At 49.6% G+C, this 12,981-nt stretch overlaps 6 protein-coding genes across 6 annotated transcripts; 3 read left to right on the forward strand and 3 right to left on the reverse strand.

Moving 5' to 3' along the window:
* Nucleotides 1–567: 567 nt before the first annotated feature.
* On the reverse strand, nt 568–2,700 carry N7446_006920 (protein serine/threonine kinase activating protein nimO; the record flags this gene model as incomplete). Its single annotated transcript, XM_058515667.1, has 3 exons — nt 568–687; nt 746–2,071; nt 2,191–2,700. The coding sequence occupies 3 exons, from the start codon at nt 2,698–2,700 to the stop codon at nt 568–570; spliced, it is 1,956 nt and encodes a 651-aa protein (XP_058372845.1).
* A 670-nt stretch (nt 2,701–3,370) lies between these two features.
* N7446_006921 (aminopeptidase P family protein) lies at nt 3,371–5,354 on the reverse strand (the record flags this gene model as incomplete). Its single annotated transcript, XM_058515668.1, has 10 exons — nt 3,371–3,400; nt 3,454–3,580; nt 3,637–3,755; nt 3,806–4,027; nt 4,082–4,115; nt 4,168–4,211; nt 4,266–4,658; nt 4,713–4,873; nt 4,936–5,100; nt 5,159–5,354. The coding sequence occupies 10 exons, from the start codon at nt 5,352–5,354 to the stop codon at nt 3,371–3,373; spliced, it is 1,491 nt and encodes a 496-aa protein (XP_058372846.1).
* A 353-nt stretch (nt 5,355–5,707) lies between these two features.
* Nucleotides 5,708–6,565, forward strand: N7446_006922 (pyridoxamine 5'-phosphate oxidase family protein; the record flags this gene model as incomplete). The annotated part of the gene is made up of 2 exons (XM_058515669.1): nt 5,708–5,771; nt 5,829–6,565. 2 exons carry the CDS (start codon nt 5,708–5,710, stop codon nt 6,563–6,565), a joined length of 801 nt encoding a protein of 266 aa, XP_058372847.1.
* Nucleotides 6,566–7,995: 1,430 nt separating this feature from the next.
* N7446_006923 (E2 ubiquitin-conjugating protein UBC8) lies at nt 7,996–9,741 on the forward strand. The gene is made up of 6 exons (XM_058515670.1): nt 7,996–8,302; nt 8,381–8,604; nt 8,731–8,763; nt 8,815–8,929; nt 8,994–9,175; nt 9,233–9,741. Exons 2-6 carry the CDS (start codon nt 8,553–8,555, stop codon nt 9,367–9,369), a joined length of 519 nt encoding a protein of 172 aa, XP_058372848.1. The 5' UTR covers nt 7,996–8,302; nt 8,381–8,552; the 3' UTR covers nt 9,370–9,741.
* Nucleotides 9,742–9,811: 70 nt separating this feature from the next.
* Nucleotides 9,812–10,863, reverse strand: N7446_006924 (LAMTOR1/MEH1 family protein; the record flags this gene model as incomplete). Its single annotated transcript, XM_058515671.1, has 2 exons — nt 9,812–10,543; nt 10,625–10,863. The coding sequence occupies 2 exons, from the start codon at nt 10,861–10,863 to the stop codon at nt 10,252–10,254; spliced, it is 531 nt and encodes a 176-aa protein (XP_058372849.1). The 3' UTR covers nt 9,812–10,251.
* A 401-nt stretch (nt 10,864–11,264) lies between these two features.
* Nucleotides 11,265–12,396, forward strand: N7446_006925 (DUF2011 domain-containing protein; the record flags this gene model as incomplete). Its single annotated transcript, XM_058515672.1, has 3 exons — nt 11,265–11,309; nt 11,369–11,939; nt 12,028–12,396. The coding sequence occupies exons 1-3, from the start codon at nt 11,284–11,286 to the stop codon at nt 12,394–12,396; spliced, it is 966 nt and encodes a 321-aa protein (XP_058372850.1). The 5' UTR covers nt 11,265–11,283.
* Between the last annotated feature and the right edge of the window lie 585 nt (nt 12,397–12,981).

Here is a 12,981-nt window from a genome sequence, read left to right on the forward strand (position 1 = left end):
AAGGCAATGCAAAGCGTGTGACCGCTTGGGTTCATGCTGGATCATCCATTATACCTTCGCTATATCGCGTTTTGCCACAGTGCAGAGACAAGCAGAGACTGCATCGTGAGCTAGGGTGTAGCTTTTCCGATGGGCGTGTTGATTGATATAGTCCAAAAATTTGTCGTCTGATGATGCGGTTGAGTCGCGGGTGGAAGGCGATGCTGATGTAAAAGGAGATATTCAATACAGTGGAAAGAAGTGAAAATGCCAAACGAGTGGACGACCTTGATGGAGATCAAAAGAAGACAACAGCATTCGGTAAATACTGGCTCCTGGGAGTGCGGATGCAAAAGTAAAAAGTGAAAATGAGAAGAAAAAACGCCACCATATGCATATGCGTCGATGCCGAGGGTATGATTATGCGAGAGGTTGAGGGCCAAATCGAGCATGACGGGCGGAAAGAAAAAAGTGCAAGTGGCAGAAGAAAAGTAACTGTAAGTAATATCTCGAACAGTGCCGGGATGCAAGTATCCGACAGAGGTCGAGGTCCAAAGAAATCATGACGGGCTGTGACAAGCCGCAGATCTATTCATCATATTCGTACTTGTCCTTGAGAGGACGTTGGATTTCAAAGAGTAACGCGTCAAGTTCTGCCCAGTTCGTGGAGTTTGCAGCAAAGCGACGATGTTTTCTTGTCAGAGTGTGCTGAAAGAATAGTCAGTATTTGGTTTATCAGAAGGAACAAGAAATTACGAGAACAGACCTCTTCAAAGTCATCGAACTTGTCCCTGCAATTCTCACAGTAGCCAGGCTTTGGGTCTCTACGACGTTCAGATTTCCGTTGCTGCTCCTTGTCTTCTCTTTGACGTTTGGAGCCAGCAACTTCAGATTGGTTTCCATCATCCTCATGACGGAGGTTGGATCTTCCAGGAGGATTCATGTTCTTACACTGGACAGGGACAGATCCCTCGCGGCGCTGAGGAGCAGCCATTGATCCAGCACCAATGGCCCCAGTGCCCTTCTCGAGGACCTTGCGCTTGAGGCCGTGGACCTCCTTGCTGAGCCCAGCCTTAGCACCAGGTGCTGCAGCAGTGGAGGAGATCATCTGGGAGCGAATTGCGGAGGTCATATTAGACGGTTGAACGCCTGAAGCGGCTGGCTCGCGGCCAGTGTAGAAAGGACCAGTGCGAGGAAAATGGGGTGGGATGAAGCTCTCTGAACTCTTTCTTTCATTGTTCTCGTCGAATGAGGGCTTCTGAGATTCCGTTTGAATTGCAGGTGGGATGCGCTGTTCATGCTCTGAGGGCTTCGACTTGGTGACCTCGGTGACCAATTTGGTGTCTTGAACACGGTGAGCAGGGGCAGTTGCTTTTGGCTTAGCCTCACGGTTTCCATCAGTATTGTGAAGGGCGGCCTTCTTCTCTTTCTGAAGTTGGCGCAGCCGGTGTCGATCATACTCCTTCCTGCTTGGTGGTTCGTCGATGAAGGGACACTTGCCCAGAGGAGCGCTTCTGAATTGAGGCCAGGAACCATCCTGCCGCCTGGCGACGCGAGAGTATTCCCTAACCATGACAGGCTTTGTCTTCTCGTTCATGTCGTGAATATAGACAAATGGACCCTTGAACATCAGCATCTCCATTGAGGACAATGGATCACGATCAGACGGTCCATTGAGGAGTTCTTGTCGAAGAACCCGCGAGAGATCATTCTCGCCCTTTCCATTGGCGGCATTTCCACCGGCAGTCTTGCTCCGTGATGCGGTGTCAGCTTGAGCACCAATGTCGCTATCGTTGATAGTGGTGATCATGCGTTGAAGCTTCTCCAAAGCCCAGATTTTCATGCCCATCTGTCGAGCTCTCTGAAGAACATCCATGGTTCCTTGGTCACGACGGGTGTCTGTTTTCAAGGAAACATGCAGATGTGTGTCCCCGTTTCGCTCCAACATAGAAGGGTTGACTGTTTGCACATTTCCATCTCCATTCGTCGCGTCGGCAGTGGTCTCAGCTTCGGTTGGGCTTGTGGACTCGGGAGGGATAGCTCGAGATGTAACAACATGGGTGACGAGACGCGAAAAGAATTTCTCCTCACGCTAGGTTCATAGTTGTCAGTAACAAAAAACAGTATGTGGTATCAGACCAGTGGATATAAGTTGAGATGTCGTCATGCACAAAAAATATCACAATGGAGAAAGGGGGCATGGAAACTTACAGCGCCGAGAGCAATGACTTGGCGAGAGAACTTGCGACGAACATCCTCCGGGATGCTGTCGAAGTAGAACACAAATTGAGGGAAAGCCTTTCTGTAATGTCTCTGCCACTGTCTAATAGTATCCATGGTATCCGCGGAAGCCTTTTCTGTCTTGATAGTCTTCACCAACGGCTGACGTTCCTTTTCGCGAGCTGCAACGAGCTTCTTCTCGAATGCACTAGGGGTAGCATTGTTGGAACGTCGCGCAAACAATTTCGAGTCGGTGTTTTGAGCTGTAGCCGACCTGCTTCGACTTGGGGAGCGGCCATCATTCTCTATAGCTTCCATGACCTGCTTCTTCGGGGGTGGTTGACCATATGGGATCTCCATCTGTGTAGACCTGGATCGCTTGGCTGGTACAGGTCCTGACCTATGTGGAGAATTGGTTGCATTCGGCACGTTGGCGAGTGGGCGGCGGGTCGCCATGGTCAGGGAGGTTCGCGGCGAGGGAGGTACGAATACAGTGGCCATCGGGGAATAGGATCCCACGATTGAGGGCACGTATGAAAGTCACTGTAAACTGACAGAGCTCGATAGAGGAAGAGGGGTACTCGAAGAGCACGCGACGTGCTACACGTTGCCGATGTTGGTCGAGATTAGAAGGACATTGTATCACCAGAAACAATGCAGAGGTGGCCTAAGGAGTGAGGAACTAGTCGTAGTCGTCAAATAAGGTGTGTAGTGAAGAGAAAGATGAGGTGGAAGACCTGGAGGAAGAGAAAGAAAGAAGAGCAAAGCAAGTCGTGTGGTGTGGAGCTCAGTTTGTTTTGGGCGGAGGCCCGACAACCAACGGCGTCGCGCGAAGCATGAACATCAACATTACATTCCACCGCGACCAGGATTCTTTTAGGCTTCTTTTCTTCTTTTACTTCATTCTCCTTTCTATTCTCTCATGCCCCTGAATACCTTTATCCAAGCCTCCTGGTCATGACCAATCGTCTCCAACCTCTAGACCAGCCCCCGATCAGCCCCAAAGCAACACCAGGCCAGCCACCACAAAGCAATCTAGGCAAGGATATTTCAGACATGTGGACTGGACTTTGCAGTTAATATTGAAATAAAGGGGCTCAAAAACATTCAATTTGAAGCCTTATGTTCTATTGTACATGGATATTCAAGGGTTTCTAAGAGTACTATACACCTACCTACGCAGTGCCTCAATGTCCTCAACCTAGTATAATATATTAGCAAATCACCAAATCAAGAAGATTACAAAAGACATACCTCTTTGACAGCCTCCGGGGTTAAGACAATCGGATGCTCATCTCCGACACAAACACTGTCTTCGATACGAATGCCGATCCCGCGGAAGTGAGCGGGCCACCGCTCGTCGTCAGGAACATAAATACCCCTAGTATGAATTAGCTTGTCTCACAATGTGGAGATCGAGATGCTAGGGATACGAACGGCTCAATAGTTATACATTGACCTGCCTTAAGGTCGTAGCCTCTGGAGTATCCAGGGCAGTCGTGGACGTCCAGACCAACGTAGTGGCCCAGGTGATGGGGGAAGAGAGTATTCATCGCCTAGCCACTGTTAGTAAATTGTCTCAGACAGAATAGGTCTGGATGCATACATTGCCAGAAAGATCAAAGCCAAGAGACTTGAGTTCGTCCTTCAATCCGTTCTCGGCGATGCCATGCAGTTTGTCCAGAGAGAGATTGGAGGTCTCGCGGCAGAGGGAGATACAGCTCCGGTGCACCTTGAGTACAGCATTGTACAGATCCCGCTGAGAGTCAGTGAACTTGCCGTTTACTGGCCATGTTCTGGTGATGTCGGAGATATAGCTTCCCCATTCCTATGATATTGTCAGAACCCGAGATGACAGGGTATAGTTGCGTTGAATACTCACGCCACCACCGTCAACAAGAACCAAATCGCCATCCCTAACGTTTGACATAAGCACAGACCCGCATAGTGGAGCAAAGGAGCACAAACATTAATACATCATCATTTCGGGTGTAGTGAATAGCCAGAGCGTTCTACATTCATTCATAGTGAGTATTTAGCCTATCGAAAGCAAAGGGCTTACTTACCTGGCCACCTGCAACAACTGGGACAAAAGCGTTGCCCTCAGCCCCATTCACCTTGAACTGGTACTCCAAGAAGGAATGAAGATCCTTCTCTCGCTCAAAAGTCTGGCGCATAGCCTCGGTGAAAGCCCGTCCTGAAGCCTGCCCCAGGCGACGCATCTGTACAACCTCGCTCTCACTCTTGAAGGCTCTCATCTCATTGAGGATGGGCTTCAAGGGCTTAACCCGTCGATGGTCCACGATTTTCTTGAGCTTCTCAGACACGACTGTAGGTCCGTACAAGTACCGATTCAGACTTGAACGTGCATTGTCGAATGCGGGGATATCCGAGTAGACCTCTGTCGCTCCCTGGACGATACTTGGGAGGATGTCGCCAATCCGTTCGATATTTCCTGTCTGCTTCTGGTATTAGCCAGATGCTCCATCCTATCCTCCGGTTGTTTTCCGCACCTCGTCCGCATTAAAGACGTCTACGGCTGCCTGAGTACCGGATCGTGCGCCGTCCCAGAGCTCGGCCCTTGGGTCTTTTTCCCGAACATATAGATGGAAGATATGGTTGTTGCCGGAGCCGTCGTTACCGATGATTGCCAGCGCATTGGGTTCGTTGAACCCTGTGTTGCATAAACGTTTAGCTTGTCGTCCCACGTCACACGACCACACGGTGCGAACCTACCCGTCAGGTAAAAGAAGTTTGAATCCTGGCGGTATTCATTAAAGATTCCCTGGGCACGGTATTTGACCTCCGAAGCAGCTAACACCGCAATTGCTCCTTTCGGTAGTTTGTTGGCAAGTCGCGATCGACGTTGCGCATATTCGAGGGCGGTGATTCCAGGAGTAACTAGGTACAATTCATTTAGCTAAGATCAATTAATGTTATCTCATATCCAATGACATACGTTCGCCGGGGCTGAGCAGGTGGGGATGCGTCTCATGCAACGGTTGCCCGAATTTGAGGTCCGCGGCGGCGAGATAAGTAGCGTAGGACCGAGGGACGTTGTATCGAGGCAGTTGACGCAATGATTGACTCAGAACCACTGAAGGGCGCACTGGGCGCAAGCGGACAGCGCATCGAACAAGAGACCTGCACGCCATGCTGGAGGTGAGTGATAAGAGGTAGAAGTTGTTATCGCCAAGTTTATCGCTGGTCGGCGGTGTGGGCCAATCACCTCGGGTGCATATGGCATCTTCGTCCTCTTACGCCTCTTACTACCACGCCCTGTTGCATTGCCTGACTGATTGGCTATCTGTGCGCAGTCTCAATATGACTCTAACATCTGTGGGGTAGTCTGGCGCGGATGGACCTACTATAACGGGCTGAAGTACCATACTGTTGACCGGATCATTTAGGTTTACCTTGATACGATCTATCTACTTAAAACGTTTATTTCGTCTCGCTTTCTCTCTGCTTATTCTCAGTTACAGTTCACTTTTAAGCTACACATACAATGGGACGAACATTGACCTATCCGAAGGGCGTGTCCAACACCGCCAACAGATATAAGCATCGAGGTATGCAGAGCTATAAAATGTATACACCAAAGACAAGTATTAACAATTCATTTCCAGCAACATACGACCTGGGTCCAATCCATAAAATCATCAACGATTCCCAAGTCGTCCATGTATCGTTCAACCCAGGCCCCGATGACCCTTTCCCGGCCATCATCCCAATGATCGGGCAAATGGGCTCATTCGAGTATCCCTCCGCTAGCATCGACGAGCCCCTCGAATGCTATCTCCACGGATATGTTAGCTCGCGCATCATGAACCTTGCACGCAACAGCGAAGGCGAGGGCCTGCCTATTTGCGTGGCGACCAGCAAAGTTGACGGGTTGATTCTGTCACTTACGCCCAACTCTCACAGCTACAACTACCGTTCTGCTATCTTACACGGCTATGCTAGTCTTGTGACTGATGAAGAGGAAAAACTCTGGGCTATGAAGATGATTACGAACTCAGTTCTCGAGGATCGGTGGGATCACTCGCGTGTGCCGCCGGATCGTGCTGAGATGTCGTCTACTGTCATTCTCAAGGTCAAGGTCGTTGGTGGTAGCGGCAAGATTCGTGACGGCGGCGTGTCTGATGAGCGCAAGGATTACGATAATGATCAGGTTACTAGTAGTGTCTGGACAGGTGTCGTTCCTGTGTGGGAGACGTTTGGTACTCCTGTTCCGAGTGGTGATGGCAAAGTTTCCGATGTGCCGGAGTATATTACTTCCTATATTGCCGATAAGAATGCTCAAAATCGGGCCTTGGCGGAGGGTGCAGTGAAGATTGTTCTGCCAGCTGAGGAGCAGCACTGAACGCTTAGGTGGTAGGATTGGGCTGTTTAGATTACTACAGAGGCTTAAATTCAATGATTTTTCCCATTCATCTTGGCAGTGGTTATTACACAGTATTAGTCTACTTGTAGTGGGCCCTATCAAAAGGGAACACTTGGTTCTCGGTTTCTCAAACGCGGTTGATTGACTATCTACTTGAGGCTCAGTACAGGAATGCCCCGTCACCTCCGTAATGTACATGCCCTCTAGCACTTTTCCGGTAAAGATTTCATATTTTCTATCACGCGGGATCCAGACCTTGACTTGGAAAGCTGAAGTTGCTTTCTACATGCGGTGAGTGTGGTTTGTTTCGTTTCACCGGCCGAGGAATTGAAGAGGCATAATAGGACAATCTTCTCCAATACACAATGCCAAGGAACAATCCCGTCTGGCCCATTTCTCTCCACGTCGAGCAAAGGCGATCTAGAACTTTAGTGACAATGGTCCAGGATCTGGCCAAAGTGTGTTGCTAGCTCATTCATGTCCCAGATATCCGAGAGAAATCGTCTCATCAGAACCTCCTTTGAGGCATGTTGAGCGTCGTTACATGACTCTCTTGCCTTTGGATCAGGACAAATAGTTCCAAAGTTTTGCGTTGGTAGCTACATAATAAAGAGCAACATCGTAAATATGAGCATCACCAGGAGCGTCCTCGCGAGATATTATATACTGCCATTTGCCAGTCAGGGATGATACCGAACAATATAAAAGGCAGAAATCACGTTCCTTAGGACAGCTAATGGACGGTGGAATCCCTGAAGGGAGAAAGGAGGGAAGAAGGATGATGATTTTCGATGGAGGAGTAGCAGAGTAAATAGTCCTACGGACTAGGGCAAGCATATAAGGGAGGCCTGATCCCTGAGACAGTCATACCATGTCTACAGATAGGGTTCAACAGTGTGCCACTGGGATGTCTGGGAGATATTATGTCTACTAGCTACCCCCTAAGTGGCGAGCTTCGCGGTATATAAGGGAAGAGGGGTCAGTACAGAGAACAGGATGGACTATTTGCTATGTGCTAATAGAGCACACCTAGGCACACTTTTGGCACGTTGCCTATGGTCCGTAGCATCGTAACGACATATTTTGATCCGTTGCCCTAAGGTAGCAAGGATTGCACCTTGATATAGGAGATCATGTTCCCGATCTGCCACCAGCTGGCATTTCAACAAGCTAAAAGTACTTAAGAAGATTGACAAACATATCTTTCTAAGCTCCGATAAACGTACTCCGGAACAGAGTAGAAAGGACAGTTAAGGCACAGTGAAAAGGCACAGTAGAAAAGGACAACGAATAATGTAAAAGAACAGTGAGTGATCAGCAATTGTTCCATGGTTCCCACGTTCGGGCTGCAATATGCTGACTCATCTAGGCATCATCTCATCGCCCTGCCCACTTCCGCTCTTCTCTCTCTTTGTTCTACTTCTACAAGCCATTTCAAGCTTTCTTCAGCAGTCGCCCTTCATATTACTTCAATTTTACTTCCACAACCACACCAGACCCGTCCTATCCTCCGACGCGCCTTCTATCACCTGCCCCGCCAATTGCTTCCCCGCTCCGATTGCGGGAATATCTGCTGGGTGAACAGGAGGCCTTGAAACACCCCCGGCTGTCAAAAAGCGATACAAGGTTGATTGTCGATATCGTGCACGCATACCTTAGCTGGTTTCTCGCCACACCGCCAACATGAGTAGCCCTAAGCGCAGAATCGAGACTGATGTAAGTCACGTCGCAGCGACTGCGATAAGCTATCACGGTCCCCAACAATGCTAATTATGGCTTTTTGTTCTTCTTTAGGTCATGAAGTATATTCTCTTAGTCTGAGGACCTCGTCTTCCTTTTGATCGCTAACCTTTGGCTAGGATGTATGCTCGAGAACCCCCCTCCCCCTTCCAGTCTGGCCACCGCTTTTTTCCACCCCTCAATCTACTCCAGCAGATAAATTTATGTGGCTGGAATATACCCTGACATGATATCTAGGCTTATGAGTGACTATGAAGTGACGCTGGTCAACGATAATAGTAAGTCTACACCGCTTGACAGGATATACCTCAATCCACTGACTTTGGGACATAGTGTATGTATCTGCCACACCCTGCAACAATATGTTTGGACCTTCGAGATACCAATCTTAATAAATAGGCAAGAATTCTACGTCCGTTTCAAGGGGCCCGAAGAGAGTATGTTTTGCCGTACTGAACCCCAGCATTACATCATGCTAACTATTCCAGCACCATTTACCGGAGGTCACTGGAAGATCCACGTCGAGCTGCCCGATCAGTACCCATACAAGAGTCCTAGTATTGGATTCGTCAACCGAATCTTCCACCCGAACATCGATGAGCTGTGAGTCAAGGCTATTTGGATTGCACTGGTGGCTCAGAAGCTAAGTTGTTCTTTTACGAAACAGGTCAGGATCGGTCTGCCTTGATGTTATCAATCAGACATGGTCGCCGATGTACGACATGCTCAACATTTTCGAAGTTTTCCTCCCTCAGCTTCTCCGCTACCCCAACCCATCTGACCCGCTCAACGGCGAGGCCGCGGCACTCATGATGCGGGAGCCCAAGGCGTACGAGGCAAAAGTAAAGGGTATGTTTTCCTGAAAGAATCCATCTTCCCCTTCTTTCTAGTGCTGATCTTCAACAGAATATGTTGCCAAGTACGCCAGCAAGGAAGCCGTGGATGAAGCAGGCGAGGACACCGAATCCGAGGATGAGCTGAGCTCAGCCGGCAGCTATGAGTCCGGCGGTGAAGAGCCAGCTGGTACGATGGATGATGTCTAATCAAAGGGCTTTGACGTGACTGATTCCGCCAAATCCGAGATTGGGCCAGTATGAACATATTGCATCGCCCATCTCCTTTCTATACCTCCATCCCTATCTGGAACTGGATCAGCGGGCGTTTCTTTCGTGGAGTTTAGTGTTCATTTTCAATGTCTTTTTTCTTTCTCCATTTCTTCGTCTATCCTATTATTTCGATGTACTTGAGCATTTGCGATGGTTGTGGTTGGAGTCATGGTTGAGTATGCTCACGCGCAATTTCTCGTGGACATAGGGAGTGTGGATCTTTTAATTGTTCGTCATGACATCTTGTCATCTCCAATCAGTAGTGTGAAACTGAATTTACAGAGAACTCTCCTCTTTACTATGAAATGGTTTGCCACTTAATTCGTCCCGTATCTGGAATAAAGGTGTTAGCATAGGACGAACGAAATGCAGAAAATAACCCGCGAAGGTACTTCAAATTGTGTTCTATGCTATGAAAAGATAAGCAGATAATCACACTGGATATGGACTATACAAACAAACAGTGCATATCCGACAAGATGATATGACGACAAACCTAAAGATGAAAATCACAAAAATGTCTGCAAACACGCCAACAAGAAGAAAGAAGAGAAACCAAGAAGATCTGACAAAGGAGATAGTCTGCGCCACTGGGTATTAACAGACTAGAGAAAGGAGGGAACAAGAAGAAATGGCTATGTATGTGCGAAAACAGTCGGCCTGCGATCCATGCAAAGAACAAAACCCCCCAAAAAGTGCAAACAAAGTATAGAGAAAAGAATGGGTCTTCCGGTACCCTTAATCGTATGACATCGACCACACAGCCCGTTATTTATCGTGTCCGTCGTCATCGTCAATACGTAGCGATGGCCGAGCCACCTAGTTGACGTTCAAGACCCCAAAGACATCGTGTTTGACGTTGATATCTGTCTTCATGTCGGGACGAGATCGCTTCTTGTTTGGGTTGACGACAACTTCACCCCAGTGTTTGGGGACGTTGCCATCAGCGCCGGAGGAAGGACGGCTTGATGGTGAAGCCCGAGTTGCAGAGGCGGGGGTTGTTGGTTCGCCTTTCTGCGATTGAGCGGGAGATGCAGAGATGGGAGTGTGGAGGGTTGCTTGAGGTTGGAGATGTGGTTGTGGTTGGAGGGACCAGATATCAATTACCGAGCTGAGGGGAGGTTAGCAGAAGCAACGACCGGTAAATTTGTATTTCCAGAAATAGGAAAAACAGACGCCAGTGCATACTCACTCCGAAGTTCGTTGGCAAATAGATTCCAATGCCTCCCTCTCACGCCTCACGTATTCCGGATCCGGCTGGCTAGCCTGCTGCGCATGGTTGAGCGCTCCGTAGCCATACCCAGCCTGATAAGGGTCATCATCGAGTAGACGAGATGACTCGGGCTTGGAGAAAGGAATGTTAGGAAAGAAGTCTTTTCGACAGGCATCCCATGTATCCCGCATGATGCCGAGGTAATGCGCGCTGAACATGGTGATAGATGGCGGAATCGAGACTCACCTCAGGAGACTCATGGCGATTCCCGCCAAGGCAGGAGGCACAGATACCCATTTAAAGGGATCGGAATCAGAGTCGGGGATCTTGTGGGCTGTCGGATTGCACGATGCGAAGGGTACGAGGCATTAATCGTCCCAATGATCGCGAGGGAGGTGGAACTTGTGTTGGCTTGGCAGCTGGAGCAGAGTGAGGGATTATCGAACTAAGGAGTGTGGGAATGTGCAAACGAAAGCGTAAATGAAGCAATGGAGAGTCAAGCAGAGAATGATCGGGTGAAGTCTGAAGTCAGGCTGGGGTCCGTGCCATGTCGTCGATAAGGCCGTGGCCGCAGAAAGGCGGAGTCGGTGGAAACATTCCGTTTTTCCTTTCGCAACTTCTTTATACCACCACCCACAATGTTTGATCTACCAAATGCTAAGCGGTATGCATTGGAATATCACAATATAAGCTCTCGTGGACCTAGTGGCTAATTTGGTACAGCATCCGGCGCGATGACATCCACTCTCCAGTGTCATCCCGCTCACCATCACCCGCACCAGACGACGCTGAAGCACAAGACGCACGAGCCCGTCTAGGGAAACTACTCAATCTCGATGAATTGATTGCCATACAAGATACAGCTGTACAAGAAAACGATCCCCCACAGCCAGAGGATGACGATGAGGAGCAAGAATTCGAATTCCGGCTGTTCAGTGCCCCCGCAAAATCGACAGAAAATGCGACCAATGGGTCAGAAAAAGATGCGGAGGCCAACTCAACAGGAAAATCCCAGAAGAAATCCACAGGAACCGATGCACAGCCTTCCACGGTCACACAGAAGTTGCGCATCCGATTGCGGTCACCCTCACCGGGAGCTGGTGGTTCCGAGGGACGATTCGTGAAGGCTTCGCGGGGATGGGACTATTACTTCTCTACGCCTTCGCTTTTGGGAACACGCAATTCAGACGTTTCATCGGAAGATGAGGACAGTATTGCAGAGAAGAAGCGACAATTTGAGGATATGGCCGTCACCGGAGAGCACATGCTGACATGGGCTCAGTCACAAGCCTGGGTAAGTCCCTTTCGTCCCATGATGGACCTCGCATACACCTCTCACATTTCTGGTCTTGTGATTTTGTTGTCGCTAACCCGGAGTATAGCCCGGCTGCCATCTGCCCTGGCGAGTGATCCATCTAAAACGCCATCAGACGAAACTTCCACGGCCAGCTGGTAGCGCCCCTGTGTATGTGGTAGAAGGCGCCCCTGTCTCGAAAAGCCCACTCACCCGCAAGAAGCCCGGCAAGAAGCGCCGAGTCCAGCTGCGCAAGCGCGTTATTGCTGCACAGGCTGCTAAAGAGACGGAGGCCGAGAAGCGGAATCGCAAGAACCATGCGAGGAAGCTCAAGCGCAGACAGAAAGCAAGAGAGCAGAAGGCCGCTGCAGCGGGTGTCGCTGTTGCGGACGCTGGTGCTGAAGATGCCTCCATGGCCGATGGAGATGAGGGTGCGTCCTCGTGTGGAGAGAATTGAGGTCGTTAAGCGTTAGTATAGATTTTCAATATGATACCCTCGAGAAAATCTTCTCTTCATACACATCGTGCCAACAATACTAGCACAGCACATTAGATCGACTCACTACGGTGGTACTGCTACACAGCTTGCACAACGAAAGCCGACTATCAGACTTTTGGATCATACTGGCGGCACGCCGACCCAGGAACAAATGCCAAATATGTATATGGTTGTCATGGGGCAGGCCGGGCCCACGCCACATTCGTGACGGCGCAGGCTCCCCAGATCTTCTTGTTATGCGCCCACAGGCGTTTTCTCTCGCTACTATACGTCTAGCGGGAGCGTCTCGGGATGGTGATGCTGTCGCAACTCACAAGTTAGATGTGAATCAAGATTATTACATGCGGAACTGTTGTACCAATGGGTCACTTACAGTACTCAAGCTGGGTCCCAAGCCGGCAGAACAGTGCCCGCAGCACCCGCAATTTGGACTGCAAGGGACATGAAAACCCCCATAGAAGACGTCTCAGGGGCGTCGCCGCGGCGGACGCGACGGAGAAAGGCCTTCAGGCCGTGGTTGAGGGCCGCTGGCTGAACTTAGTT

The sequence above is a fragment of the Penicillium canescens genome (genome assembly GCF_028828765.1).
Source record: "Penicillium canescens strain IBT 15451 chromosome Unknown utg000004l_segment0_segment0, whole genome shotgun sequence".
In the NCBI taxonomy this organism is placed as follows: domain Eukaryota; kingdom Fungi; phylum Ascomycota; class Eurotiomycetes; order Eurotiales; family Aspergillaceae; genus Penicillium; species Penicillium canescens.

What these genes read in the sequence shown, in the direction of transcription:
- N7446_006923 (XM_058515670.1), top strand. Translation starts at nt 8,553, where the DNA reads ATGATATCTAGGCTTATGAGTGACTATGAAGTGACGCTGGTCAACGAT. An exon ending in GACGCTGGTCAACGATAATA is followed by an intron (nt 8,605 to 8,730) that starts GTAAGTCTACAC and finishes TAAATAGGCAAG; the next exon opens with AATTCTACGTCCGTTTCAAG. An exon ending in CACCCGAACATCGATGAGCT is followed by an intron (nt 8,930 to 8,993) that starts GTGAGTCAAGGC and finishes TTTACGAAACAG; the next exon opens with GTCAGGATCGGTCTGCCTTG.